At 41.6% G+C, this 26639-nt stretch overlaps 1 protein-coding gene across 4 annotated transcripts; it reads left to right on the forward strand.

The window, feature by feature from the left end:
* Positions 1-5824: 5824 nt before the first annotated feature.
* On the forward strand, positions 5825-25935 carry foxn2a (forkhead box N2a). 4 transcript variants are annotated; one of them, XM_029450026.1, is made up of 7 exons: positions 5828-5943; positions 15278-16368; positions 16507-17084; positions 19230-19354; positions 19595-19644; positions 20281-20349; positions 22162-25935. In XM_029450026.1, the coding sequence occupies exons 3-7, from the start codon at positions 16521-16523 to the stop codon at positions 22584-22586; spliced, it is 1233 nt and encodes a 410-aa protein (XP_029305886.1). In that variant the 5' UTR covers positions 5828-5943; positions 15278-16368; positions 16507-16520; the 3' UTR covers positions 22587-25935. The 4 variants fall into 4 exon arrangements, with proteins under 4 accessions (XP_029305888.1, XP_029305886.1, XP_029305887.1 ...); XM_029450029.1 differs by lacking the exon at positions 5828-5943 and adding an exon at positions 7156-7340; XM_029450028.1 differs by lacking the exon at positions 15278-16368 and having other exon boundaries at positions 5825-5943.
* Positions 25936-26639: the final 704 nt, after the last annotated feature.

Consider the following 26639-nt stretch of genomic DNA (forward strand, 5'->3'; position numbering starts at 1 on the left):
CCAGGCACAGAGAGGCACTGCACCACTTTCTTCACACTACAGCCGTGTGCCCGCTCACAGCCTTGCAGCCAGGCTCCCCGTAGACCAGGGCAGGGTATACGCTGCCCCTCAGGCATCGGGTCACACTCACTTTATATGCATAGTGCAGAGACAACATTGGGAGGTCTGCACTGGTATCGTACTACTAAGCAATGGTTCCCAACCGTTTTTTGTCAGACGCCACAGTCCTGTTAGATGACCTCAAGTAGGTTTTGACACCACCTGTCATATTCCAAATGCGTTCATTTTAATAGATTTTTTTGAACTAACTAATAATGATATGAAAGTGGACATAAAAGTTGATGTCACAATAATTTTCTCATACAAATAAACTGTCAATGTTTAGGTTTTCTTCTTATCCTTACTTTTAGCTAACTATTTTAACCTTTCATCTGTTACTTTTATGTATTAAAAGCTATTTATTTGACACTTTTAGCCAACAATTTATTTATTACTTTTAGCAATTAAAATCTTTTATCCATTACTTTTAGCTGACTGTTATCTCTTGGCTAACTAAACGGCTCGCTTGCTAACTATTTTGACCAGTGATACCTTGAGTGACCCAACACCAAAATGTAGTTTCACTGAAGTTCACGGCCGTACCTGTCAGATTCTGAATTTATAAACTGTAGATTCAAATTCATGTAATTGTTTGTATGTGTATTATATTACAATACAGCAGGCAGACTAATCATTGTAATGTATATATATGAACAAACAACACACACTTATTCACACAGCTTGAAGAACATTAGCGATCCTTCATACGTGTCATAGCCCACAATGTAGCTGGTAGTGTCAGACAACACTGCTGGGCACAAGACCTCTATTGTCCCACAAGATAAAGTGCGCTTGTGACCGAGGCAAGGCGGGGAGGACCAGATGCTGTGAAAAGATAAGGGAGTGTCAAGGAACAAAGCTCTTGGTGTTGTGTTGTTGTTTACAGTGAAGTCATCCGTTGAATGTTACTACAGACGTCACAACTCCAGGTTGCTGATATTAAACTTTAGGTACATGTCGGGGTGGGTTGTCTTTCCTTTATCCTCTTCCTGCTTTGCAGTTAATTGACTACAAGTGTTCATTTGCCTGCAAGGAGCAGTCATTAAGGTTGTATCACAAAATTGAGCTTGGCAATAGAGCAACCAGGGATCAATGGGTTAATTCAATTGCCTCCGCATGTGGTGTATTGTATAGCAGGGCCATTTGAAGGCCTTTATAAGGGAGTCCTGCAGTTTTAGTGTGCTTAAAACTGCAAAGTGATTGCATGGATATTGGTCATTAAAGAAAGAAAAGAACAGCACTGAAGGCGACGCCATAAAAAAGATCAAAGTTCAGTACTGTGTGTTTGGTGGCAACTAAACAGTCAGGTAAATACAGACGGTTGAAAGATAAGTCTTTCTTTCACTTTTTACAGTCAAGTTTGGGAAAGTTCTGTACATAATGACCTACAAATGACTAGTTGTCTGCTTGAAATGTATAATCAGTAATGCAGTGTGATGGGTGACTCAAACAGAAAGATGTAATCTGTTTATTTACCAGTGCATTTTTTAAACTACAGACTTTACTGACAATGTGACTGACTATGAAAATGTGATTATTTTGCAACAAACTCTCCAGAATCTTAAAAACTCTATATCTTGTGGGTTGTTTTTTTTTTGCTTTATCTGATCTTGTAAAAGAAGAATCATGTGACCATCATTCTTTTTATGCCAGATTACTGTAGCTAAATTGTATGTAATCCATTACACTCCAGCCAATTTATAATGCATTTTTTATCAAGTCTTGTGAGTGTGGTGACCCTCTCAGACATAGTTAGGGGTCTTGCACTAATTATGCTAATTAATTGGGGGGCCCAGTGTCACATCTTGCCGGGGGGGGCTTTATTTTTTTTCTTGCTAGGCCTCTGCTTTGGCCCTTTGAAATGATTAAAACCAGTCTTATTGGGTATGTCTGTGTTGCTTAGTGAATGGGAGTCTTGTCTTCATTACAAGTACATAATTGTTTACCTCTTTTTTAATGAGCACTGATGACTTAAATGAACATGTCAAAACTGATAAAAATCTATTTACTAAACAGCCAGTTACACAGTCCAGTCTCATTAAAAAGATATTTTTCATTAAACCTTTTCTAAAATTAAACCTACTGTCCTTAGTTCATGATGGCACGCTAATCCTCCACTGGAACAAATTGACACTTGGGCATGTTTATACAAGTGTTTGCCCAATTTAACCTGAACAAATATATTGAATCAATAGAGAAATACAGGATATTTGTTTGACTGTTGAAATAATCATTCCGTTGCCCTACATGTTGAGAATTTTATTGCCTGTGCATTAAAGGAGGCACTTATCAGCTGACAGATAACAGACAATGAGCACACTGCTGACACAATTCATAAGACCCGGTTAGCAGAATGGATTGTCAAACAAAGGCTTCTGTGGGCAAACACACTCTTCAGTTGAGGATAACTGCAGGCAAAAGCTGGGAGAACCTCCTGGGAAAACAAACCTGGAGAACAAAGAAAGTGTTGCATTTGAAACAAGTTGAGCATGCCTGGTTGCTCTGCTGGCAGTTAGAGGGCATATATAAGTAACATTTACACTATTTAAACTGCAAAGACATGAATGTAGGCAACACTTTAAGATAAATATAAGATGTCTGTCGTGCTTGTTTTGTGCTCTCTCCTCAAACAACAGTTTCAAGAGCAATTAAGTCTGGATTGCTATTCAAGTGAATGTCCTCACACAGCGCGTGCCTTCTGGTAGCTTCACACACAGTTGGGGTTGCCTCCTTGTCCTGGAGAGAATGCAAATATTACCTGTTCAACCCCCACTGACCATACCTATCTAGGAAAATTAAATGCCATAAAGCATGGTGCATGTGTGCGTATGTGTTTCTGCATGCATATCTGTGCATGTGTGTAAGCACTCTTGAATCTACGTCACAATTCTCTTGATGACTCTTCCACTTCGCATTTCAAAGGAGGTTCAAACTAATTAGCTCAGGGCGCCGGTTGTCTGTTGGTCTCAGTCCCATAACAACTGCAGGTGATTGTTCCAACATGTAAATCCTCAACAGTGACTTTATACAGTACACTCTATAATGTCTTCACATAAAGTGGAAATAACCAGAGAAAATAATGGATAAAGCCTGGCAAAATGTGCATACTGGTCAATATTTTGGGGAAACATCATGGTCCCAGAATGCATTTTTCTTGACAAGAGCAAGTATTGTTCTAAATGTGTGTGTGTGTGTGTGAGAGCAAGCAGGAGAAAGAAACAGATAAATATACACTACCTGGCATGTTTCTGGCATATGCAAAATGTATTATTTAGTGTATGTCTGTATAGAGAGAAATAGAGGTTGTTTTGAATCTACAGTACCTGAAGCAAAGGTAATCCTGTTCATTGTTTTAACAAAGATTTTTTTCTGGAATGTAATTTATCTTTACAGTTTTACCTCTTTACTGGCTGTGTACCAAAGTGTCAAAATCTGTGTTCCCACTCCAGAAACCAAAGTGAGGTGTAATGAGAAAAAATAAAATGGAGAGAGAGAACAACAAAGGCAAGAGGACAGATTGAATGAAGAGCAGCACACAAACAGGGGTTGTCACTAATAGAGAGTTTTATGAGCTCCAGACCTGCTGAAATGGAGTGCCGTGCGTGTGCAGCAGCTCTTATCGGCTCGCTGGCAGTAAGGGGAGGGTGAGAGCTTCCACACTTGCGCTCCGTAAAAATGGTCTGATTCATTTTCCGCATGAGAGGGTCTCACTGGGGCGGCATCAGACCAGCCAGTCCACACAGATTTATGGACCATTAAAGCAGCAGGCCTCCTGACCGCGATGCCACCATAGGCTGGCTGCTAAGACACACTGCACCCTCATTCATGCTCGGCCACTACTCTCCATCACAGGCTAGCTTCCTCATTGTTCACCCCCTCATCAGTACCATTTTTACTGCCTTACATGAACTCCTCTCATAGTCTGTAATCCTAGTATTCTTCAACACACTCCCTTTGATACAAAGTGAGCTGTTTACTGTAATTATTCTCCCTATTGTTAAATTAACACAGCTCTCACAAATACTTTTTGTTATTCTTTCATGTCACAAAAGGGATCATTCCTAAAGTCCCTCCTCAACACCCTGCGCAGACAACATGTCATATGGTCCAGGAAATCCTCCAGTACCATTATGAACATCTTTAATGGTGGTCAGTGGGGCATGTTGTTTTAGCCTAACAGCTTTTACAATCAGATTAGCACCAATGCAGGCACACAGACTAATGGCTCTGTCTTTTCAAGGCATCCTCAATCAACTGTTTCCCTGTGTTATTAATGCATCTTGCTCTTCTCTATCTCTCTCTCATTTGCTAGCTTTGCAACTTCATCATCCCTAGGAGTGATACTGGAAGGAAAAATGGGGCAGAGTCTATGCAGCTTTCTGGCCCTAAGAATAGCTCAGTGTGCAAGAAAATCATGCCACCACAACCTGAGCAGAGGCTCAAAAACATGAATGAATAAATGAATAACATGTTATCCATAGTGCTCTGCCACCACTGATAGATCACTCCACATGCTTCTTTGTTGGACAAATGAATATTACGACATTTAAAACCATTCTTCAGGCATAAAATATACACGAGTGTTTCTATTCGCAATGTACCTGAACATACTGACGGAAGATAAACAAGGAACTGAAGCAGCATGTGAATGATAAGTACCAAGCCACAGATCAAGAAAAATACTTTCCACACTATCACTCAGGTATTCACTCTGACACAAAGCCGCCACTGCAAAGCCTGTTTGTCCAGTTGGAAGAAGGGGCAAAACAAGGGTGTGCATCAACACCAGTGCAGAAGTATTTACAGCACTGCTGCAATGGCCTTATTGGGGTTTAGACACAGTAAAAGCAAACAGAGAGGCTATTAGATCAGTCCACAGAGAGCTACTCATGTACGCTTATGAAATGGAGAGGCTGAGATGAGTAGGGTATCACCATTAAGTGAAAGTTACAGTTTGGTGTGAAGTCAGTTGGCCAGTAAAGCTGCACTCAACAGATGGAAAAGACACAAAACTGACCTGCTGGTTTTCCTGTAGCACTCATTTGGCTCTAAAAGCACATCCATACGGTCATGTGAATAACAGGTATGTACATTTTTTGAACACATGCACTGTCAATGGGTTTTATCTGCAACTGGGGGAAAAAGTACATGATTGTGCTTTTCTTTTTCTTCCCATTTCTTTTATTTGCTTTGTCTAAATGCTCAGGCATCACCCAGCATGTGTCTGTTGTGTATATACAGGTCACGTTAGCTCCTTGTATCATCGTTTACTCTGGGAGGGGCCCTGTTGAGGGTCCACTATCGTCACGAGGCTGGGTGTGGTGACACATCCTTTCTCTCCGCCCCGAGGTGTTTGTGTAGCCTAAATAACGCGGGAGTGTTTGTGTGTGGGACCCGTCCGGCTTGATCACTAACACACTTTATTCATTTATAATACATTTCATCACTACTTCACTGTACACCTTACCATTCATTAAATGTGTTTAAAATACTATAAAACATATTTCCCTCCTCTATGTTACGTTACAAGCAGCTGGCGATAAAAGTGAAAGCACATTGCTCAATGCAAAATAGGATGGCGTGCGCGTTCGCGGAGCTACTGCGCTGCGGCAGTTGCCAGGGGAGATAGGAGGGGAGGGGTTTTGATTGGCTGAAGTGGGTCTGTTGCCATGACGACGGCTAGGGGTTTGGTAGCGTTGCCGTGCGCTGTGTGATCTGCGCGCTGCGTGTATGGAGGAAGCAGCTGCTGATCTGATCTCTGACATTGTGTGAGACAGACATCTGAATAAACTGCGCACAGACGTGTCTTTAAACATACCACACCGAGGAACGCCGTGGATGATTGTAAGTATTTGATCCTTTAAAAAAAAAAAATGTCTGTAATTTGACTGTTTTTGGGTGGATACGTGTTCTGTTTCGAACCAGCGAAAAGTAAATGTGGTCAAGTGACTTTGCTTAGAGCAGCCAGCATGGCAGAACAAGCGACAGCATGTGGCCAGCTAGCTAATGTTAACGTTACTTCTCTCTGCTCTCCGGGCTTAAATGTATAGCACCAAAGAATGGTTATAGTGTGATGTATCAAAAGAGAATACTATTCTAGATAGTTTAAATGTTATGCTAACACTAGCACCAGATTTACCTTCACTCACCACCGAGCTACTGCTAACGCTACTTTGCCCCACGGACTGGCTGTGCTGGGTGAGCTAACATTGGTAACGTTACAGCTAGTAAACCTACTATATTTAAAGCTGAACTAAATGTAACTAACCGGAGAGGAGTTACTTTGTAACGAGTCCCGTGTCTATGGAAGTGTTGTGCAATAGTCCACGTCATTCCGTGTAACTTTGTATTCCTCATTGTGTTACTGGTTGTGGTTGCTCGTGAGTCTAGTCTTGGGTCCGTGGTGAGTAATGCCACCGTCTACCTAGCATAAACTACAAAGCATATTAGTTTTCTTTGCTAACAGCACTTTCAGGTTACGTTTCCTTCTTCGACTCTTTGTGTCATTGCATGGGTTTGGTTATCGCGTATTTTCTCAAGTTGTAAGTTAGTAAGTAGACAGCGATGTTCAATTATCTTTTTTTGATTTTTAATTTAAGACTCATATCGTCCCCTCGTATCTATAAATACTTGAATATTCCATGGTATATATCGACGGCATCAGAGGTTGGGAGGCTACACCGGCTAGCTAAGCACATGATGTAATGGATTATCACAAGATTGTCCCAGATACAGAGTGCTCTACAATGTCAGAGTGTTGGGGAAATATCTGTTTAATCCAGTTGGATATACTTTATATGTTGTTGTTGAATAGGTCTTCATATACTTTGTTATTCCACGTGTCCTGTGTTGTCTGCCCTTGTAGTCTCTCTACCTGCTGCCTGTCTGTGTTTTATTTAATGGACCTCATCTAAAATGTATTGTGTGTGTGAATTTGGAAAAAAGTGATGGGAAAATGTATTTTCCTTTTGTGAGGTTATGACATTAATGTAGACTGACGCTCCTTTCTTCTTGCTTGACAGTTGTTAAAGCCCTAGTGATAAATGGAAGACAAAGGCAACAGGAGCTTAAGGGACAGAAAAAAGACACAAAAAGAAACAGATGTTGTCAATCTGCCATTATTTTACTGCCAGAATCTCCACGGTCATGTTTTAGGTCAAACCATCTGTTGTCTTTGCTGTTTGTAGTTCCAGCATATATCCACTCCTGTACATGTTTGTATGTACAGACGCCTCTGAAGGGTAAGAACTGTTGCCTCCCAAAATAGATGAGGGTCTGCTAACTTTACTGACATTCATTACTATAAATAAGACTTGTCGTAACCCAGAGATGTGGTTATTGCTGACGTGAAATGGCTTTAATTACTACAGGGATCTAAAGTATTGTCAGTAGAGTTACATTATCTTTAGCTGTTCACCACCATAAGGTCATTTCAATTGCTGGATTAGGCATCTAAGACATTGCAGTTACCATAGATATTATTACTACAAGGTTTGAGGTTCCTTTCTTCGGGGTGAAATGCAGGTAAAATGGGATTGGATATTCTGGTCCTTTCTTATTGGTCTGCTCAGAGTTCACAATGGTTGACAATGTAACTGGCAGATTGAGAATCAGATGTTGCTGATAACTTGAACTTGTGACACTTGATGAAATGAGTCATAGTATAATGTTTGTCATATAAGGTAAACCCTGGGTTATTGGTTTAGTTAGATTGTATTATATTCTTAACTTTATTTATTTAAACACCCTGACAGTAACATGGGCTTACTTCAATATATTGCTCCATGTCCGTGTTTTGACTATACCAATATAATGGTAGACAAAGTGGTATCAAATGTATATCGAGCTCCTCTCCACGAGTGCTGCTCTTAATTTTTACAACTTGGTAAACACATTGGTGTCACTTTTCTGAAAACTTGCTCCATTGTACTTTACTGATGCCAGAACAGGAAGATGTTCCTCAGAGGATGTATGATAACAATGAAGCAATGTGACAAAAGAAACCACCACATCACAACCTTTTTATCAAGTGAATTTCTAGTGTACAAAGTAAATTTTAGGTCCAATGGAGCTCCGCTGTCTTGTTCAGTCATCGCAACATACTGGTTTTTTTTTTTTTTAACATCTTAATAAGAAGAGTGCATTGTACTTCATTTATTTGCAGCGGTTACCCTCTATCTAATAAGAATCTGCACTTCAAAATGGTGGTGTTGCCATGTAATCAGTCTTATCACAGAATCATGGACTCTGACCCAGAGTAAATGAAAGGTTGCGTCCTCTAAAATCCACCATGTTCTTTGTAGGTATATGAGAGACTGTGGTTTTATATTCATTACAAAAGCTGACCCATGTGGCTGGAACTTTTGGGATTGCTTAACACAGTCAGAATCAGGTTTCTCATGGACTGGGAAAACAGAAAAAGTCAACGCTTTATAACCTACTGTTCTCTGAACACCCTGTAATTACCAAGTCATTTGTGACTTTGATTTTACTTACTGTTTTAAATTGTTGTAATGGTAGAGGCTGAATAATTAGATGATTGGCAGAATTAGGATGGTCTTTGTTCACTTGACGTAACTGTATTTCCATAATTATGTTTTTGTGTGCATATTGTAGTGTTTTAACACATTCAAAGTGGAAAATGAGGAAAAAAACCCAGCTTGTGTTGTAAAGGAAGTGAAACTAGAAAATCTTTGCTCTTACATTGTAAGTAGTATATTTGTTTTTTATTATCAGCAGAAATAAATCTTCATGCGCCGTTGTTTTTATAAAGAATATGTCGATTTACTACCTCCCATTCTGAGGACCCAGGTTGTTCAATTGAACAGCCATGTATCTATCTGAGAACAGTCCCCATCAGTGATCTCCAGCTCTAACTGCTGACGTTGGCCCGCCTGCATTGTGGAGTTTACTGCTTCATGCAGTTTTGTGGTTGTTGGCTTGAATAATTAAAGCAACACATGTGTGTTCCATCACCTGCTCACGCCCTGTGTGCTTTTGAAGGAGGGATATCCCCAGAAGTTTGTAGTCTTGGCTGTGACATTCTGCTAATCAAACATAGGTGGTAGCTCTGAATTTGCATATTGAAATGCATATATAAACGCATGTAGAGGCATGTGCTGCCTCCTTTCTTTTTGTTTATCCTATCCTGTTTAACTTGTCTGTATTTTTGTGATGCATCACATAATTTAGAGATCAGGGAACACCTACAATTATCTATTTTTATCCCCAATGCTTCCCACTTAACAGCTGTCACTATTTTACAACTGGGGTCAATGTATTGTAGTTAATGTGTACATCAACAAAAGTGCAGTACAGGTTGAGATCTGGTTCTGCAGATCTAACAATACATAGTTTGAATGTGAATGCTTTGAGCTTCTACCTCCAGTTTTTCCTCCGTGTGTGTGTGTGTGTGTGTGTGTGTGTGTGTGTGTGTGTGTGTGTGTGTGTGTGTGTGTGTGTGTGTGTGTGTGTGTGTGTGTGTGTGTGTGTGTGTGTGTGTGTGTGTGTGTGTGTGTGTGTGTGTGTGTGTGTGTGTGCATTTACAGAAGTTGCATATGGGCAGTGTGTGTATTCCTGTTGCGCCCCTCCATCTACTCCAGTTATTGTTTTACATCTCTTGATTGGTCACAGTGGTTATGCACTGACTCTATAGTGACCCCCCCCCTCCTTCTCTTCCCTGCCCCACTCTAACCCCCTGACTGTCCCTGTGCCTGTCTCATTCCTGACGGGGTGGGCTCTCAAGACTCAGCCCATTAGGGCCGGCCTCATTGAAAGAAACACTGATGTGACCGTTTCCTTGATTGAGAGAAAGGAAGACGCAAGCAAGGCTGTGTCCTGTGTCTTGTGTCACAATGGGTCTTTGTCTCGTCGCCCCTGGCTGAATTAACGGGGTTTATTTAATTGATGGCAGTATGACAACAACGACGCAGGCTGACCAGCTTGTGCGCACATTATCAGGATCTTCTAGGATGTGTGGAGCTGAATGAGGATTGTATTGTCACTCCGTTTACTAACATTTTGTAACCAGTGCCAACCAAGCTGCCACAGAACATAAACAATTTAGTGTTCAGTTGTAATACTGTATCATATTTAGAGCAGCGCTGGTTTAAGTGTTTGGCCAAAGTGAAATTTAAACATAAAATTAAAGCTTCATACAGTGATGTTTGAATAGTTTTACACTGGGCTCTGTACTTGAGACAGTTCAGTACATGAATAAGCAAGCGCCTCAGTTTATGACAGCATGTCTAGAGTTTTTCTATTTTTAAAACTCTTCACATTGTCATCAGATCACTATGGTGAGTTTGTTGACAACTTTAAAATGTACTTCCTTTGAGCAAAAGATATAACTGAGGCAATGCCCTTGTCTCGCAACATGTATGTATGCCAAGTTCCCAGGAAGTGTGGCAGGCTTCGAAACAAATTTTAGTTTTGTCCAAACCGTGGAATTTACAACTTACATGTCAGTCACGTGATGCCATGGGGCCCAAAAATACTTTTTCCCATCGACTTACATTACTCACAGCGTATATACAAAAAAAAGTAAATTAACTTCCCAGTACTAACACCTGAATAGCCCTTATTTAAATAATTATGTACTAAAAGTTGTAGAATGCGTTAATAGCCGAATCTGTGACAGTTATTTACCCGCCTCCATTCATGTGACTGAGCCCAGACTGATCGTGACGTAGCGGCTGGGAGGCGGGTTTTGACAAAAACACAAGTGCGCATGCTCGATGGGCCCCATGGATGTGGAAGAATGCCGGAAGATCCGGGTAATTTTCTACTCAAATGTCGAGCCATTTTAGCTTCATGCGCCACTGAGCAACTTTCATAGGAATGAACGAGGCCTCCAACGCTGTATCCTGTTCTTTTAAACCTCCATGGTGTATACTCGTACTGAGAGTTGGTACAAATGGGGCTCCATGACATGTTCTTGTAGGTCTATTTGAAAAAAAGATTAGCTTAAAAAACAAAGAAAAAAAGTAGCATTTTGGCACTGAAACTACGTGTAATGTATTGGCACCAATCAAGAAAGTTAAAACATTTTAGTTGATTGTTTTTTTCGTACCTTGTCCCCCCCCAAAAAGTAATATTTGTAGAAACTGCTCATTTTGATTCGACAGAAGTGAGTGAAAAATAAACTGAAGAGGCCGTAATGTAAAATGCAGAACCCTTCAGTGCTGCCAGAAGAAGAAATCTTGTTGCCTATCTTCACGTTGTATTACTTACTGCATGCTCATCTTTTGCTGTGTATGCACTAGTTGATTTACTCACACCAGAAGCTTTGGTAAATATTGTCATTGTTTGAAAGCAAGGTACTTCCAGCTGTCTTGATGCTTTTTTCTTTGGGTCTTTGTGTGTGAGAGCCTTGTGTCCCCACAGTAATTGACATGGATACTTATGAAGGATTCCATTAGAGTTTGCTATGATTCAGGATCGAAGGCTTTTGTCAGTTGGCTTTCCTGCAAGGTCGTACTGGTGCTTTCTGTGTTTCTTGTACACAAAATTTCATTTGCAAATACTTGTAGTGTTTACATGGAACGTAATCTTGCACAGAGCACATTCCTGGAAGGGCTTAACTTCAACTGAACTGTTAAAAGCACATTCATTGTGCCTTCAACAATATAGAAACGTAAAAAACAACAACAACGCTTTAATCATTTATTAGATTTAAAAGCAAATGCACTGGCCATTAGCGCTGCTTTAGGTGTTCGAAAGTATAAGATTGTTGTCTATGTTGAATGCTGGTGAGTGTTTGTATGCTGAACTTAGAACCACATGACCCAAGAGATAAGGTTTCAGTGCTGGCCGGGGGCTGGCGTGTACTTTTGAAGGCCTCACCTCTGTTGACACTCAAAGTGCAGTCCTGTGCCTTTAGAGTTTAGAAATCACTGTGTGAAGTGAATGACTCAAATAACATCACCATAATTATCCATTGTTTTGTTTGCTTGTTTCCCCCCGACTTTTAAGTGATCATGTCACTCAATACATTAAGTTCGAGCTGGGTGTTTGTCAGCAGTCTATAAGCTACATGCTGCGAAAATTCATAGATTGCCAAAGTAAATACTGCTGCTTCAATGAACGCTACCTCTCGGCCTCTTGCCGATCGAGGCCACTGTTCTGGCGCAGAGCAGGCCTAACTGTCTCTGTGTGAAGTCTGAATTTGTTTTCTGAAAATGAACTTCCTCAACAGGCAGGAGGTGTTTCCTTCCCTCCCGGTCCTCTGTTTTGAAACTGTGAGGTGAATACTGAGCACTTCTCAAACATGACTGGAGCAAAAACAACTGCTCCTTTGTATGAGCGGAGTGTGGGGCCAATTGTAATGCTTTGTGCAAGCTTTTTCATTCGCTCTCACCTTCGGGCACTAAGTAGATCCTTTTTAATCCATTGAGTAGTTTGATTTGTAAATGTATCATTTAGACGTAATCAGTAGCTTGATTAGCCTTCACATTAATGGATGCTTTATTTCTTATGACATAATTTGACCCTCCCCAGTGGGAAAAAAAGACTACCACTTGGCTCTCTCTCTCTCTCTCTCTCTCTCTCTCGCTTCTCTCTCTCTCTTCTCTCTCTCTCTCTCTCTCTCTCTCTCTCTCTCTCTCTCTCTCTCTCTCTCTCTCTCTCTCTCTCTTCTCTTTCTCTCTCTCTCTCTCTCTCTCTCTCGCTTTCTCGCTTTCTTGCTTTCTCTCTCGTTCTCTCCCCCCCTGGCTCTCACACTCAACCCCCCTTTGTCTCATTCACATTTTTACAGCTCCAGCCAGACTGGGTAGTCACCTAAATATCAGTTAGGGTTTCAAATAACAGCCCTCGCCATGGGGCTTTGCGACACACCTTTGTGTATCTATGACAGAGGTGTAACTGGTTTGTGTCAACTGGTTTATTTCTTGTGAGGAGGGTGTGGCGTCAGTACATCTGGGCATTAACTCTCGGCAGTTACATACTCAAACTCTATGGCGTTCGTTCTGAATAGTGAGTTGTATGTGATGTTTTACTGAACACAATTGCATCTTTGGTGCATTGAATGGCGATAACGTATACCTTAATGGCACTTAGTCAGTAGTGCCATGACATCCAGGTTGGCTGTTGCCTTTCCCACTGCTCTTTGTCAGACAGGTTTGTGGAGAACAGCGGCAGACTGCTAGCCTCAGCATTTTCCGGCTGTATTGATCTCACCACATTAGCTCTCTCTTCATGCACAGACATGAGCACAATTGCTTCCCTTACAACATTGGCTGCCGTGGCAACTGAGTCCTGATCGCGAGATTCGCTCCCAGAAAACATCTCAACCCAGTACCTCTTCATTTTGATGGCGCTATCATCTCCTTTACATTCCCCCGTACATATTTCACACACCAACGGCTTGATTTGCCACTTAAAGCTATCTCCATATGTCTTTGTGTATTTTTTGAATAGGCTAAGTGCTTAACAGGATAAAAGATCAGTTTGAAAGGGGGGAAAAATGTGCCTTGGCACCTGCTGTTAGTGCCTGCCTGTTTGCACATGAATATGATGAGGCTGGCGGTGCGCTGGGCTATTTTAACTTGCAGATGAGCCACCAGGTCAGCACTGTTGCAGCTTTGGTGTATTTTCAAGGATGCTGCAGTCAACAAGCCAGCCTGGCTTATTAGCTCCCTCTCCCCTCTCCACACTAGTATCCCATTATTCATTGCATTCCCAGCCGCCTCTCTTTGATGCCTTTTTCATAAGAGCAATGATAACTGCGATCATTGCAACAGCAGTGGTAATTGACCAGCTGCAGTCATGGTGAAACACTTCCTGTGTTCGGCTGGACGCAAAGGCAGCTTTCCTCATTCGTCCACTCTGCCTCTGTTGATACTCAAATGACGCTCTCTGGCACCCAAAGGTCCCAGCTGAGAGGTCATGGCTGTGAAGATGGACTGAGGTGAAGCTCTATTGTGCTTTCAGGTTAATCAGTGGTCCGGACACTTAACCTAGGCAGTGACTTCTTCTCATCTCCCCGACATAAAACTGAATCAAGTGTTTGACTTTGGCTCCAGAAAACACTTTAACCACACCTTTTAATCAAAGGCCCGGTGTAGTCAAAACCTTCTTTTGCCACACCTGTGTTAGCTTGTTTTACTTTAATGTTTGTCATCTGCAAGCATTGGGTAATACAGCTATGTATCTTAACTTAACTTAAACTTCCAAATAACTGTCTAAAGTAGGGCTTCATAGAACATCCTGGGATTCTTGTCAACTGGCATCCCCCCCCTCATCCTTTCTTACTCTCTGGCCTCAACTCAAATACAAAAACACTTAAAAAAAATCTGCCCTGAGTTATGTCTAAAAAATTCATTTTCAAAAGCATTGGATATTTGGCCTGTGCACACAAAATTATTTTTGGAAGGATAAATTATATTTTTCTCCAAAAACGGCAGGCTTGTCTGTCTGCACTGTCCCCCGTTCTATTTGTAAATTCCTTCAGAGTAGGAGCCTGTCATGTCAAGAGATAGCTTTCTGTGTTTTGGTCTCTTGAGCAGAGATTTTCTTTTTACACAAATGGGCAGTTCTCTCGCTGCCTGACATATCTGATTGCTCTACTTTGCTGAGAGCTGTGATTCATCCTAGACGGAGTATAACTTACATAGCCTACCTCACTACCACTGAGGCTCAGCTGGCTCGCTCTCTACTCTGTCTTTTGGTCTCTCTTTCTGTCTTGCTCTGTCATTCCATTCAATTATTTCCCTATTGGTTTGTCCCTGCCTAGGTTGCCTGTCCCTTTTGGCCTGGAAAGATCTTTGACTTATTTCCTTTTTGTTTGTGATCAAAACCACAGAAGTATATTTGGCTCACAAGGACATTTCAATGGTGCTGAAACATTAAAAGGCAGACAATGGAGGATTGACAGGCAGTATGCAGGACATGATGTGACCTATAGAGCACACAGGGTGTGCTATTATGACAGAAACCTAAAAAAATACACTTTAAAGACTGAATGAACCACGACCCTGGATTTAGAAGTCACTCTAAACTAAAATATGATCAGTCTATATGTTTATCCCCTCAGCGAGAGTTGATGTAAATGCCTCCTCCTTCCCCCTCATGTCCACCCTGACTGGCTTTGACAAAATGATTTGTGTGTGAACACTCCCTCTCCTGTCTCACCCGCTGTACAAACACTCAAGAGTTTGACCCAATTCTTACTTTATCACAGAAATGAACAGATATGCCGATCCAACACCGCTCTCTGTGCACCTTTACCTCTCCAACCTTCCGAATGAACTCCCATCTTGAGCCGCATCAAGCACATCCCAGACCACCCCCGACCGGGGCATCTGGTGTCCACCCGCCGGGTGCAGCAGGAGCGTTTCGTTACAGGGTGGCTGCTCGGTGGTCGTCTGTGACAGAGCCAGCCAGCATGGATTATTATTTTCTTATTGTATCCATATATCTTGTTTGTGGGATTTCTGCTCTTAATTGAAGGGATGGCAGGGTTGTCATGGTGACACCAGGACATAAAGCTTGTTGTGAGCTCAGCCAAAGAGCGATCTCTTTGTGCTCTTGGCCTCATCAACCAGTGTGCAAGACCATAGTTTGTATTGAATATTGAGGTTTATTGAACGAAAATGTATTATCAAATAAGTACTTCTTCACTTATGCAAGTGCGCTGAAACTTTCTTCATACATATTTTCTTTTGTGCCTGTAATAAAAATCCTTGCTCAATATCGGGTTAAACTATAACACCGACGGGATCATTGCTGATGACGCGCCAACAATTCTTCCTCTGAGCCAATGTACAAAATGTAATCATTCAAGAGTATCATTGTCTTTTTATTAAGGGTACTTAGTTAATGATACAGGGCTTCTTACAATATTGAATATCTTTGTGTTGTAAATGTCTGTCAACTCCTGAGCCTGTAGCCTCTTTAAACTACTTAATCTGGCATGTGACAAATTGAGGCTTGATCCTGGCTGAATGCAGATCAGTCTATAAGAGCCATCCACTCGGTAAGATGTAGGCCTTCCACTCATTCCTGCAGTCGTTGGATGGTTTCATGCTCATTTACACACAGTGATCAGCTGGGTCCTGTCTGCGACGAGGTGGGCGTCGAGGAGTGGAGCCTTAAGTCTGTTCAGTTGCTTGAGAGGACCTCCTTGAAGGTCCTTTGCTGGAGTCAAGAGGAGGAAGTGCTGAGAGCCTCTCCGTCCTCGCCAGACGTGGAGGAGAGGGCCAGGAAGTGCAATAGAGGCAGACAGGCACAGCCCCAGGGGGTGTGCCCCCAGGGAAGACTTAGGAAAACAAGGTCAACCCTTGGGATAGCACATCATTCCATTATGTCTTTGTTTTGATTTGTTTTGAAATCAGTTCACCATCAAAAACTGTGATTGTTGTCCACATGCCGTTTAACATTAACGACCTCTTCTCTCCTTTCTCTCTTCAGACCTCTTTGATTTAATGGGTCCAATCATTGGGATGTCACCAGATAAGAAAACGGAAATTCCAGGTATGCAAGAGGAGCGGACGGGGCTCAGAGGTGTTTGTGGTGTGGGAACACTGCCCGAGGCGGAGTGTGCGTCCAGTCCGCTGGCGACTAGTGTGGATCGTGCTGGAGGTACGGAGGATGAGGAGCTCACCAACCTCAACTGGCTGCACGAGAACCTGCTGCAGAACTTCACTCTAGGAGGTCCGGAAGCTCAGCCCAGCGGCAGTCCCCTCTTTGACATAGAGGGAGACTACGGGCCCAACCATGGCGCGTCGTCCTCCTCCTCATCTTCGTCACACAGCAGAGGCAGGGAGCGGGACTCGTTGAAGTCTAAGCCCCCTTTCTCGTTTTCTCTCCTCATCTACATGGCCATCGAGCAGTCTCCCAGCAAATCTTTACCTGTTAAAGAAATCTACGGCTGGATTCTCGAGCACTTCCCTTATTTCTCCAACGCTCCCACTGGCTGGAAGAACTCAGTTCGTCACAACTTGTCCCTGAACAAATGCTTCCGCAAGGTTGAGAGGAGTTTGGGAAAGGTAGGTTATTGAACTGTCTCCTAGCTTTCATGCACTTTACACAGATTTAAACTTAGAAAACGGCACTGTTTAAATTATGCCTCTCACATCGTTTGATGATGTACTATTAGAATTTCCATAGGCCAAAATGTGTCTGCTTTGTTGATGAACAGTGCGCTTCAGTGTGAAGCTGCATTGTGGCTCATGTGACAGAGTCCGGGACTGTAATACAGCCGCAGTGACCTCTGACTCTCCTGCGATAACGGTGGAATACAGTCAAGGTCGTGGATACTCCTTCTGGAGAAATGCAAACACAGCACACTACGATAGGACTTTTATCTAGAGAAGCACTACAAGGCGTTGCAACTGTTTCAACAGGGAGAGAAGCATCCCATAGTTGCAGCACCTCTATCGCACTGCAAGAAGGAAGCAAATGTGACCTGCAGTGCAGAGATGAGTTCGTAGAAAGAATCTTTGTCAGCCTGGTGCTGGCAGAGTTACGTGTGACTCATGCTCATTTGTGTTTGTGTTCCTGCATAGAAAGAGGGGAAACAAGAGAGAAGTTGACCTCATCACATGCACATGCTTATGACAAAAGGATAAACACGTCCTGCATATCCTGCACAAACATTCTTGTGAACCGAATGGGAAATGAGTGAAACGTTAGCTGTGAATTTCTATATTTACTTGCCTTATGGTTGTGATTTCCATGTAGCTTTCCAACCTTTTGTGTTGAAAAATGTCAGAAATGAGCTGGAGAGGTAGCTCTTGTTTGAAAACATTACTGACTTTAAAGCCCCTGAAAACTTGGTTTTAAATCTTATGTATTTCTGTATAACTGTTCACGACGAGATAAGCAACACTCAAAGTTAAAGCTCTATAAAACATCCTGGGTGTTTTTTATTATTTTGATTAGGAGTTTAAAAATCATACGGTCAGTTTATCTGCTTCATCAAGACTGGGAGTGTGGTTTGATCAGGTTTGATTAACAGTGGCTTGGTTACATAAGCAAACAACCCTAAAGCTGTCATCAGATTTTCATTCAAATGTTGCTAAATCCTGATTTTTAATACTTTTTAAAGCTTTTTAGTTTACCCTTGGTATAGTTCGCATTGTTGCTCAAGTTTTAGAGAGTGGCAAGAAGGTTTCTAAGAGCACAGTCTTTCAGACGCAACCTAATTTGCATGTTACTGTACTGATCCAGGGAGCGACACGACGGCAGCCATATTGCGCTGCAGTATGAGTTCAGACTTGTGTCCGGTAGAGCCCGTGGTGCCAAGGCTGTGCCTGGCTGAGACTTCATATTTTCCCACCATGGGAGGGCATGGCGGTTAGCACTCAGCGAGTAGCAACATGGTGAGGTGCAGGCCGCTCAGCATGCAGGTGCACAGCGTGAGCCATTCGTCTGCTGAGAGACCAGTTTCACATGACACTGGCTGGTGGTTTCCGTTGCCATGGAGACATTTCCTTCTTCCTGTATCAGGGCTGGTTGGTAATCTGAGTCAAGGTTATTCCCCTCCCTCACTCCCTCTCGCACTCTATTCTCCTCCCAGGCTGGGCAATACGCCGCCATCAGATAAAGTGACAGTTAACACACTCCCGCACACATCACTGACAGACACATTCATTCCTCACACGGTGCTGCGCTGCAGATATTTCCTCCTTTTGTTGAAGCATTTAAGGAATTCTTAGTTATGCCTTTGCTTTTTTCCACTCCTTTTGTTTATGATGTAATGCTCCTCTATGAACTCATGCCGTAACATTTATTTGTAATGAAATCTGACACATCACTATGCTGCTTTCAATGTGGGCTACAGCAGTGCTCACAGATTTAGTCAGCGGAGAATTGTCTGGGATTTTGATGGATTAAAAATAGGTAAAAGACAGTTAAATACATAAATATATTATTATATATAGCTAATAATGATATAAACGCTATGTTGTATGCTAAATATAGAATATAGAATATAGAATATGAAGAAGGAAATGCATTCAACATGTCTGTTAGGCTTCAAAGATGCACAAAAAGTCCCGACAAGAGATTTAAACATAACTTTTGTTTGTTTACAAAAAACTCCACAGGGTACCTTTTTGTTTAACTATAATCAAAGGACCAATCACAATAAACTTCGGTTAGAAGTTTGACTGTCCTGCTTTTTTCTACAGGCCAATGGAAAAGGTTCTCTCTGGTGTGTTGACCCCGAGTACCGGCCCAACCTGATCCAAGCCCTTAAGAAGCAGCACTTCCCTGCCGCACATGCCTTCTGCACACCACCCGCCTCCCCACCCAGGTAAACTTTTACAAGTCACTCTCTGGATGTTGTGAATTATGAGTTTGTATTGTATTGTATTGTATGTTGCAGCTATGTCTCATCAATGAGTAATACCATATTTAATGTCTGTACTAGAGTTGGTATTTGTGTATTTATTTGACATTTTAGCATTTAAATAGCTGAAGGTTTTGTCACATTTGACTTTTCTTTACCTTTTCCGTTTCAAACTCAAAATCTGACCCTTTGTGTTTTTTGCAGTGCCTCCTCACCCCCTCGCCATCTCTTTCTACAAGGCTGCTCATTCAAAGGTGAGACAGAAGCAAATCTCCGTTTTTTTATTTGTGCATTAAAAGCAAATGTATATACAATTCCAATCAGTGTAGTTATTTTTTTTTTAAGCTTGTGTTTGTGCAGTATTTTGATTATGTTGCCTGTTCACATTTCAGTCCCAGAACATTCAGCATCGCTGTGCTTGTATCCTCAACTCTTGGTTTGATTTGTTGCTTTCCAGTCATTGATGCCTCATGTAGACCATAATGTTGAGAGCTCCCAGTCGATGTATCAGCCTCCTCTTTCCCCCCTCTTCCTCTTGGATTTGTAACCTTGACGACAGGCAGAGGTTTGGCTGGTGCTGAGTGTCGAGCACTCAGTCTCACTGTAATCATTAATAATTTAGAGCCCCAGAAGTGAGCTATGAGGCTTTTAGATGCTTTGTCAGGTCTGAAAAGATTAGATGCAATATCAGTGGCTTCAATTCATCCTCTGGTTTGTTTCGGGGAACCTTCTGACTATCCGATCCACTTAGTAACCATTGATGGGGTCACTACGTCTGTAGTTTTAAAATGGATGAAGGGACCCAGTCCTCCCAGTCCTAGTAGAGATGCCATGCTATCATGCTTTCACACCTTAGGACTGACCATCATGCATGTTCTCTCCTCTTCCAGAGTCTGACATTGATGCTGCCACTGCCATGATGCTCTTAAACTCTGCCCCCGGGCACCACGTTGACCCATGTAAGAGAATCCACAAGCAGCCATACTTTCACCTATTCTTCCAACACTTTGTCTCCTACCCCACCCCGACATATCACCCTGTCATTGCTTACGTCTTCTTTTGTTTTGTGTGCTTTAATGTGTGATGTGTACGTCCCCTTACGTTCTTACAAGCAAAATGTTGGTTCTTGCATTGGAAAGCTTTCAAGAACATTACTCGTACTGTATTGCGTACACATTTTCTTTGTTTCTTTCTGATTTTAAAGACATTTTAAGGCAGGGGTGTCAAACTCATTTTAGTTCAGGAGCCGCATGTAGCCCAATTTGATCTCAAGTTGGCCGGACCAGTAAAATCATAGCACAATAACCTATAAATAATGACTCCAAATTTTTCCCTTTTTGTTTTAGTGCAAAAAAGTACATTCTGAAAATGTTCACATTTAATGAACAACCTGAAATTTCTTAAGAAAAAAACTGCAATGCAATGCATCACAGTGTGTCTACAAAGGCACATCACATTTAGTCACAGGTGTCTGGAACTGAACAATATAGTATTTTACTTTATGATCAAAACAACTCGTCAAGATCTAGAAATTATTTTAAATTTACATTAATTTCCACATCTGTGTAGTAATCCTGACCAACTGAACTGACACACTACACAAACTAAAGTGGGAACTATTAAGGAAGAAGGTTAAAGTATCCCCCTGCCTTGTAAATGTATACAACAAAACAAATTGCAGTTAATGTTTTCTCTGTCATTTCTACACTTTGCAAAGTCATCCCGCAGCACAAGGACTGGAAACGGGGAAACTGCGAGCCTGGCTCTGTCCACCTACCAGCACCTCTAACGCTCACTAATTAACACCAGAAAGCTAATGAGTGTATTTTCTAAAATGTTGAACTATACCTTTTAACATATGATTGATTCTAAAATGTTTTGGAGAATATTATGCCAACTTAAGTCAGTTTTTTTAAGTGCAGGGTCTGTCTGCAGTCTCTGTTTTTCTAAGAAACTTTCTTGCTGTTATAGTTTATATTTTACATTAGGGCTGCAGCTAAAGATTACTTTCATTGACGATTTTCTCAAATAATCGATCAGTTGTTTGGTCCAGAAAATGTCAGAAAATGGTGAAATGTGTTTCCCAAATCCCAAGATGACGTTGTCAAATGTCTTGTTTCGTCCAAAACGATCATAGAAGAGCCAAGAAACCAGAACATGTTCACATTTAAGAAGCTGGAGTCAGAGAATTTTTACTTTAATTTTTTCTTAAAATTTACTCAATCGATTATCAAAATAGTTGCCGATTAAATGAATAGTTAACAACAAATCAATTATTCACTTAATCTTTGCAGCTCTATTTTACATTAGATCATCATTTATTTAGCCTGTACTTAATTTGATTCAATGACTGCAGAAGCTCTCCAAGGATCATTTTAGTGTAATTGGGTTAGCTAATATTTGTACTTTCCCCATCAGTGGTTTGATTTAACACGCATGCAACAAGATATTTTTAAATCAGGTTTCCCCTCTTGGGCTTAGACAAGTCTCACTTCTGCTTTATACTTGTAAACAAAGCGAGCTGAAGCTACAGTATGTGGTTCACTGTTCTTCTTCCGGGAAAAAAACCCCAAACTGGTTTACTGTAAAGTTACATTAGGATTTAATTAGAATCAGTCACAACCTATTGTAAGCCAACTAAAGTGAGACCCTTAGAGCCTGTACAATTAATTTGACATGACATGCAATATTTAGAGCATTTGTCACGCTGTAACAAGCCTGTAAAATAACCTTTTGCATTTGAATGTATACTTATCCTCTGCTCTCCTCAGGCAAATCTGACGGCCCACTGGACCTCTCCCGACCCGACTCTGTCCTGGTGAGCAGTGATCCAAAGCAGGACCACAACTACAGCAGCGTAGCCCTGCAGCGCTGCTCCTCCCGTTCCTCCTCGTCGTCTCTTTCCTCCCTGGAAGAAGGAGGCTGTGACCGCAGACAGTCCCACCGCGCTGGCAGCGAGGGCTTCCACAGCGACGAGGACTCTGACCTCTGGGACGAGAGAGGCGTCCACCAGACTTCTCGACGTCCGGCCGCCATCAAGTGGCCTGTCTGTAAGAGGGCACGACGTGAGGTCAAGCCGGAGCTGGATGAGGAGCTGAAGGAAGCCGCAGGCTCCTTGCTGCACCTCGCTGGTATACGCAGCTGCGCGGAGGGATCCAAACGCACTGTCAAGAGCACAAAACTTAACAGGAAATGAAGATTATTTTTGCCCCCCATCAGACTCCGGACCCTGTGAACCCTAACCTCTGACCCCTGATCGTGTGTCCCAGTGTGCCTCCTTCTCCTTATCTGATCGTTCATTGGCCATTTTGAGCCTTTTTTTTTGTTTGGGAATATCCCTGTCCAACAAAACAAATGGCAATAGTATCGTTCACACAGGAGAACAAAGCCATATAGAGACTTTTGTAACTCGGGGGGTGACTGCTGGGGGCGGGTGTTTGGGCAATGGAGAACCATCAAGAAATCTATCCAAAATGACCTGCCTGCTTCTGTTGGATTAGAAGATTGTGATTCAAGATTTTTTCTCTGAAAGACAAAACGGGAAAAGCTGAAGGTTTTATAACTCAAAGCGTTGCATGCTTCCTCCTCAAACCTGTATCCTCTTCCAAGTGAATCTATTTATGAAGCGAATGAGTGCATGTTTGTAACAGACAAAACCTAACCTCCTGGTGTTATCAGTTTCTCCTTTTTGTGCTAAAGAAAAAAAAATGCCACTGTTTTGAAAGGAATTCTTGCTCCATGAATCCTCTTGTAAGAGAGATGCAATAATTAATCCACAACCTTAACTTTTTTGACTTTATTTCATGGTGGCATTTTTTCAGAGTTGAGTATGCTAGTTAAACTTTACAATTAAGAGAATGAATGGAGTAGTACTATAATCTTGTTATGCGATAAACTTATTACACACGAGCTCTGGCTCTATTTCAGGATTAGCAAGATGTGGAAATAGTATTACTCTGCCACTGCCAAATTTAGTTGCAAAGTTAGCTATACTACTTCGCTCGGTTTTGTGCGGCCATTACAGTGCTATACAAATGAAAGCTGTTTTCATATTTGTTTTCATATTTTTTTGCAAATCCAGTGCTCATCCTTTCAATCCCTTTAATTCATCAGTGTGTTTTTGACATTTATTGTGCAGACATATATCCACATGTTTGGTGATAGCCTATGCAAAGTGAACATCTGCCACGTGTTGCCAGATGTTCACTGTGTGTTCATAGGTTATCCTCCATAGATTTTATTTTTTATTTCTTCTGTGTGTGTGTGTATCATAGTGCATGTCGACTTCAGCCGAAACCTGAGATGACGGGTCACGACAGAAAAGAGTTTGAAATGGTCAAACTTTTTTCTTCTACTGACAAAGTAGTCATACTGCTCCAATGAATGTGATTGGTGTAATGACGGATCTCCTTGCTACTGCTGTATTGTGGGGCTGCTTGGTACTCTGCTTGCTTCTGGTCCTCTTTGAATGCAGAGCTGGTTAATATCCAGAAACGGGAGCGGACAGTAAATTACCACAGCTCCATTCTTTGGGTTTACAGTTGAATTATACCTCCCTGTGCTTTCCTTGCTTTTTGAACCATATGCTTAAGAAAACAACAAAATTATACTGCTAATTTTCTGTTCGCTGGTCCTGTGGCAAAGTTATTTCACAACTTGAGGGAGAGTGTGTCTGTTCGAGAAGGGGACAGTACAGTCGCGGCCAGAGAGAACTGGACTTTGTATGTGCAGTCGCTCGCAGGCGAGATGTTGAAGATCTGTGCTGTGCTAAAGTTGTGCCCTCAGTTCTGGCTGGCCACAAGTGTTTCGTCCTCGCTCTTCCTCCCAGAACAAAATAAGGAAGTGCACGCTCTCTTCTCAAGCTGTTTTAAAATGGGGGTGTTTATTTGTCAGTTGGTTACATACAGTTAACTGGGGGGAAGTTGCGAGCTGCTTGTGTAAAAGGCCACAATTCTCATTTGAGCTTTTTTTTCTTCTTCTTTTTCTTTTTAAAGGCTGCATTCTCGCAGCGTACAATACGAAGTAGCATGGGAACTCACAAGGGTAACCAAACTGGAAAATTAAATTATTTTCTTCCCACAGTATTAGATCACATTGACTCTTAGTATAGCATGCATGGTCGGTGCCAAACATTTTCTTGTGCCACTGATGTGAAACTGCAAAGGGCCATGGCCACTATATTCCCCTGCTGCCACAATGTAGTTGTGATTAAGAGTAACAATGCCCTAGTTTTCTGAATCATCCGGACAGGAAATGGGAGAGGACTGTGGTCAGTGCAGTGACTTAACCAATCTTTTGGTTTATTTTTGTCGTTTTAGAGCAGGAACAGTTCTTAGCAGAATAAGCTGCCGTTCCCAGAAGTAATATTTGCATACACTGGTCTTGTTTAGCTGTGAAAAAAAGAACAAATTATTGTTCATTAATCATCACCTTATTTATGACATTAATTTATGGGATTATTGAATGCATACTCTATCAAACACTGGTCATTTAAAACAAGTGACTAGACACATTTACTTTTTCCCCTCTGTGAAAGTCTTTTGTTTTTCTCCTTGTTTTATTTTACAGCAATACACCTTTTTTTTCTTTCACTATGTTATAGTGATTAAGTATTTTGCCAATGTCTATTGTCTTTAGAGCGGGTGTTTTTGTTTTGTTTGTTTGTTCGTTCTTTCAATTTAACCATGACTGCCAGGTTTTCTTGATGTTTGTTTGTTTTGCTTTTTGTTAGGCTGGATAGTTTATTAACATTGATCCTGAAACCTTTTGTTGCCAAAATTGATGTACAGCTGGGGTATAAAATTTAAGATGGACACATTCCCCCATGTACTGTAGAAGTTCTCTGAAGATGATTGAATCATTTTTACATTTGTCTCATGTTTATGTATAGATATTATGACTAAGTAGTCACAAATTGAAGACGGATTAGCTCTCGATTTCATCTCAGATTAGAGTCTGACTGCCACTCATAACTCATGCTTCCAGGTATTGTTATGGAACGTTGAAATGTTTAGAATATCATTGAAAACTGGATCAGACTCCCTCAGGCCCCAGGCTGCTGCTGCTGCTGCGTAGTTTCTGACTTACATTTAAGTATAGTGACAACTGCAGAGAAATTATGGAGAGTCTTGTAGAGGAAAAGCTCACTCATTCTTTCTGTAGCACTTGCAAATGAAACGTTATGTTGGTCTCTAAATCACACTGAGTCAGATTGTAAACATTTTGGGGTCCAATTTAGCCAACTCAAAACCCAGTTGCTTCAATGCTCAACAGCTGTTAATTAAATTAAATATTGATTATGTGATTCTCAAAATCTCTGTTGCAGTTCCCAAGGGTATGATGAACATTTTGTTGCATTTGACAAAGCTGCCAACCCAGTATCAGTTTGTGTCAGTTGTCTGCCATGTCTATTGGACCGACACACCTTTTGGTTTTTGTATGCTAACCTCTGTTGATAAAATGTTTATAAGATTTATTTTCGCCAAAGATATGCAATTGCATTATATATGGTATTACAAAATATTAATAAAAACCTGTTCTTGTTATCACTGTGAGATCTTTTTATTGTAGTCACAGCGGCAGCATTTTATCACCTTGACATGTTTTTTGCCCTCCAAAATCTCCTCAAAAACACTAGAATCGAATCACTTTACATTAGTAGCCTACACTTGCTAAATGTTTGATCAACATTGCCACCTGCTGTGAAGGCTACAAGATCGAAATTCTAGCTAATAATAGTCTATACTTTAGAATAGCTACCTCTCTGTGTGGCTGGCTTCTCAGTTTTCACATAACCATGTTACAGCTGGAAAATATTTCCCACCAAGACCAGCAGTTCAGAGCTGTTTTGACTGCACAAGCTGTGCTCAGCAGTACGTGTGGCGGCTCCACCACACTTTTCTCAATCTTCTTCTGCATGTCTTAAATGCACCAATGTGGCGGGCTGCCAGAAATGCACCTCACATTAATGTAGATTCCAGGGCTGTGCCAGTGATAGATGCATCATCAGATGTCCTAACGACACTCTTCGCTGTAAGTTAATTAGTCATGGAGGACTGTGGGATGAACACAGTGTGACCCTGAACAAGGGCTTGTCTGACTAGCCTCAGGCCCATTGGCACAGCTCTATTGTTCAATAGAGTCCTGTGTGTCGACTGGAAGAGGGGGGCTTCTCCCTACTGACTGCCTCAATTCAGCTGGAAATCAGAGCAGCATCACCCTCCCTCCCCCCGCCCTCCCACACGGCCCT

Source organism: Cottoperca gobio, chromosome 15 (assembly GCF_900634415.1).
Source record: "Cottoperca gobio chromosome 15, fCotGob3.1, whole genome shotgun sequence".
Classification (NCBI taxonomy): domain Eukaryota; kingdom Metazoa; phylum Chordata; class Actinopteri; order Perciformes; family Bovichtidae; genus Cottoperca; species Cottoperca gobio.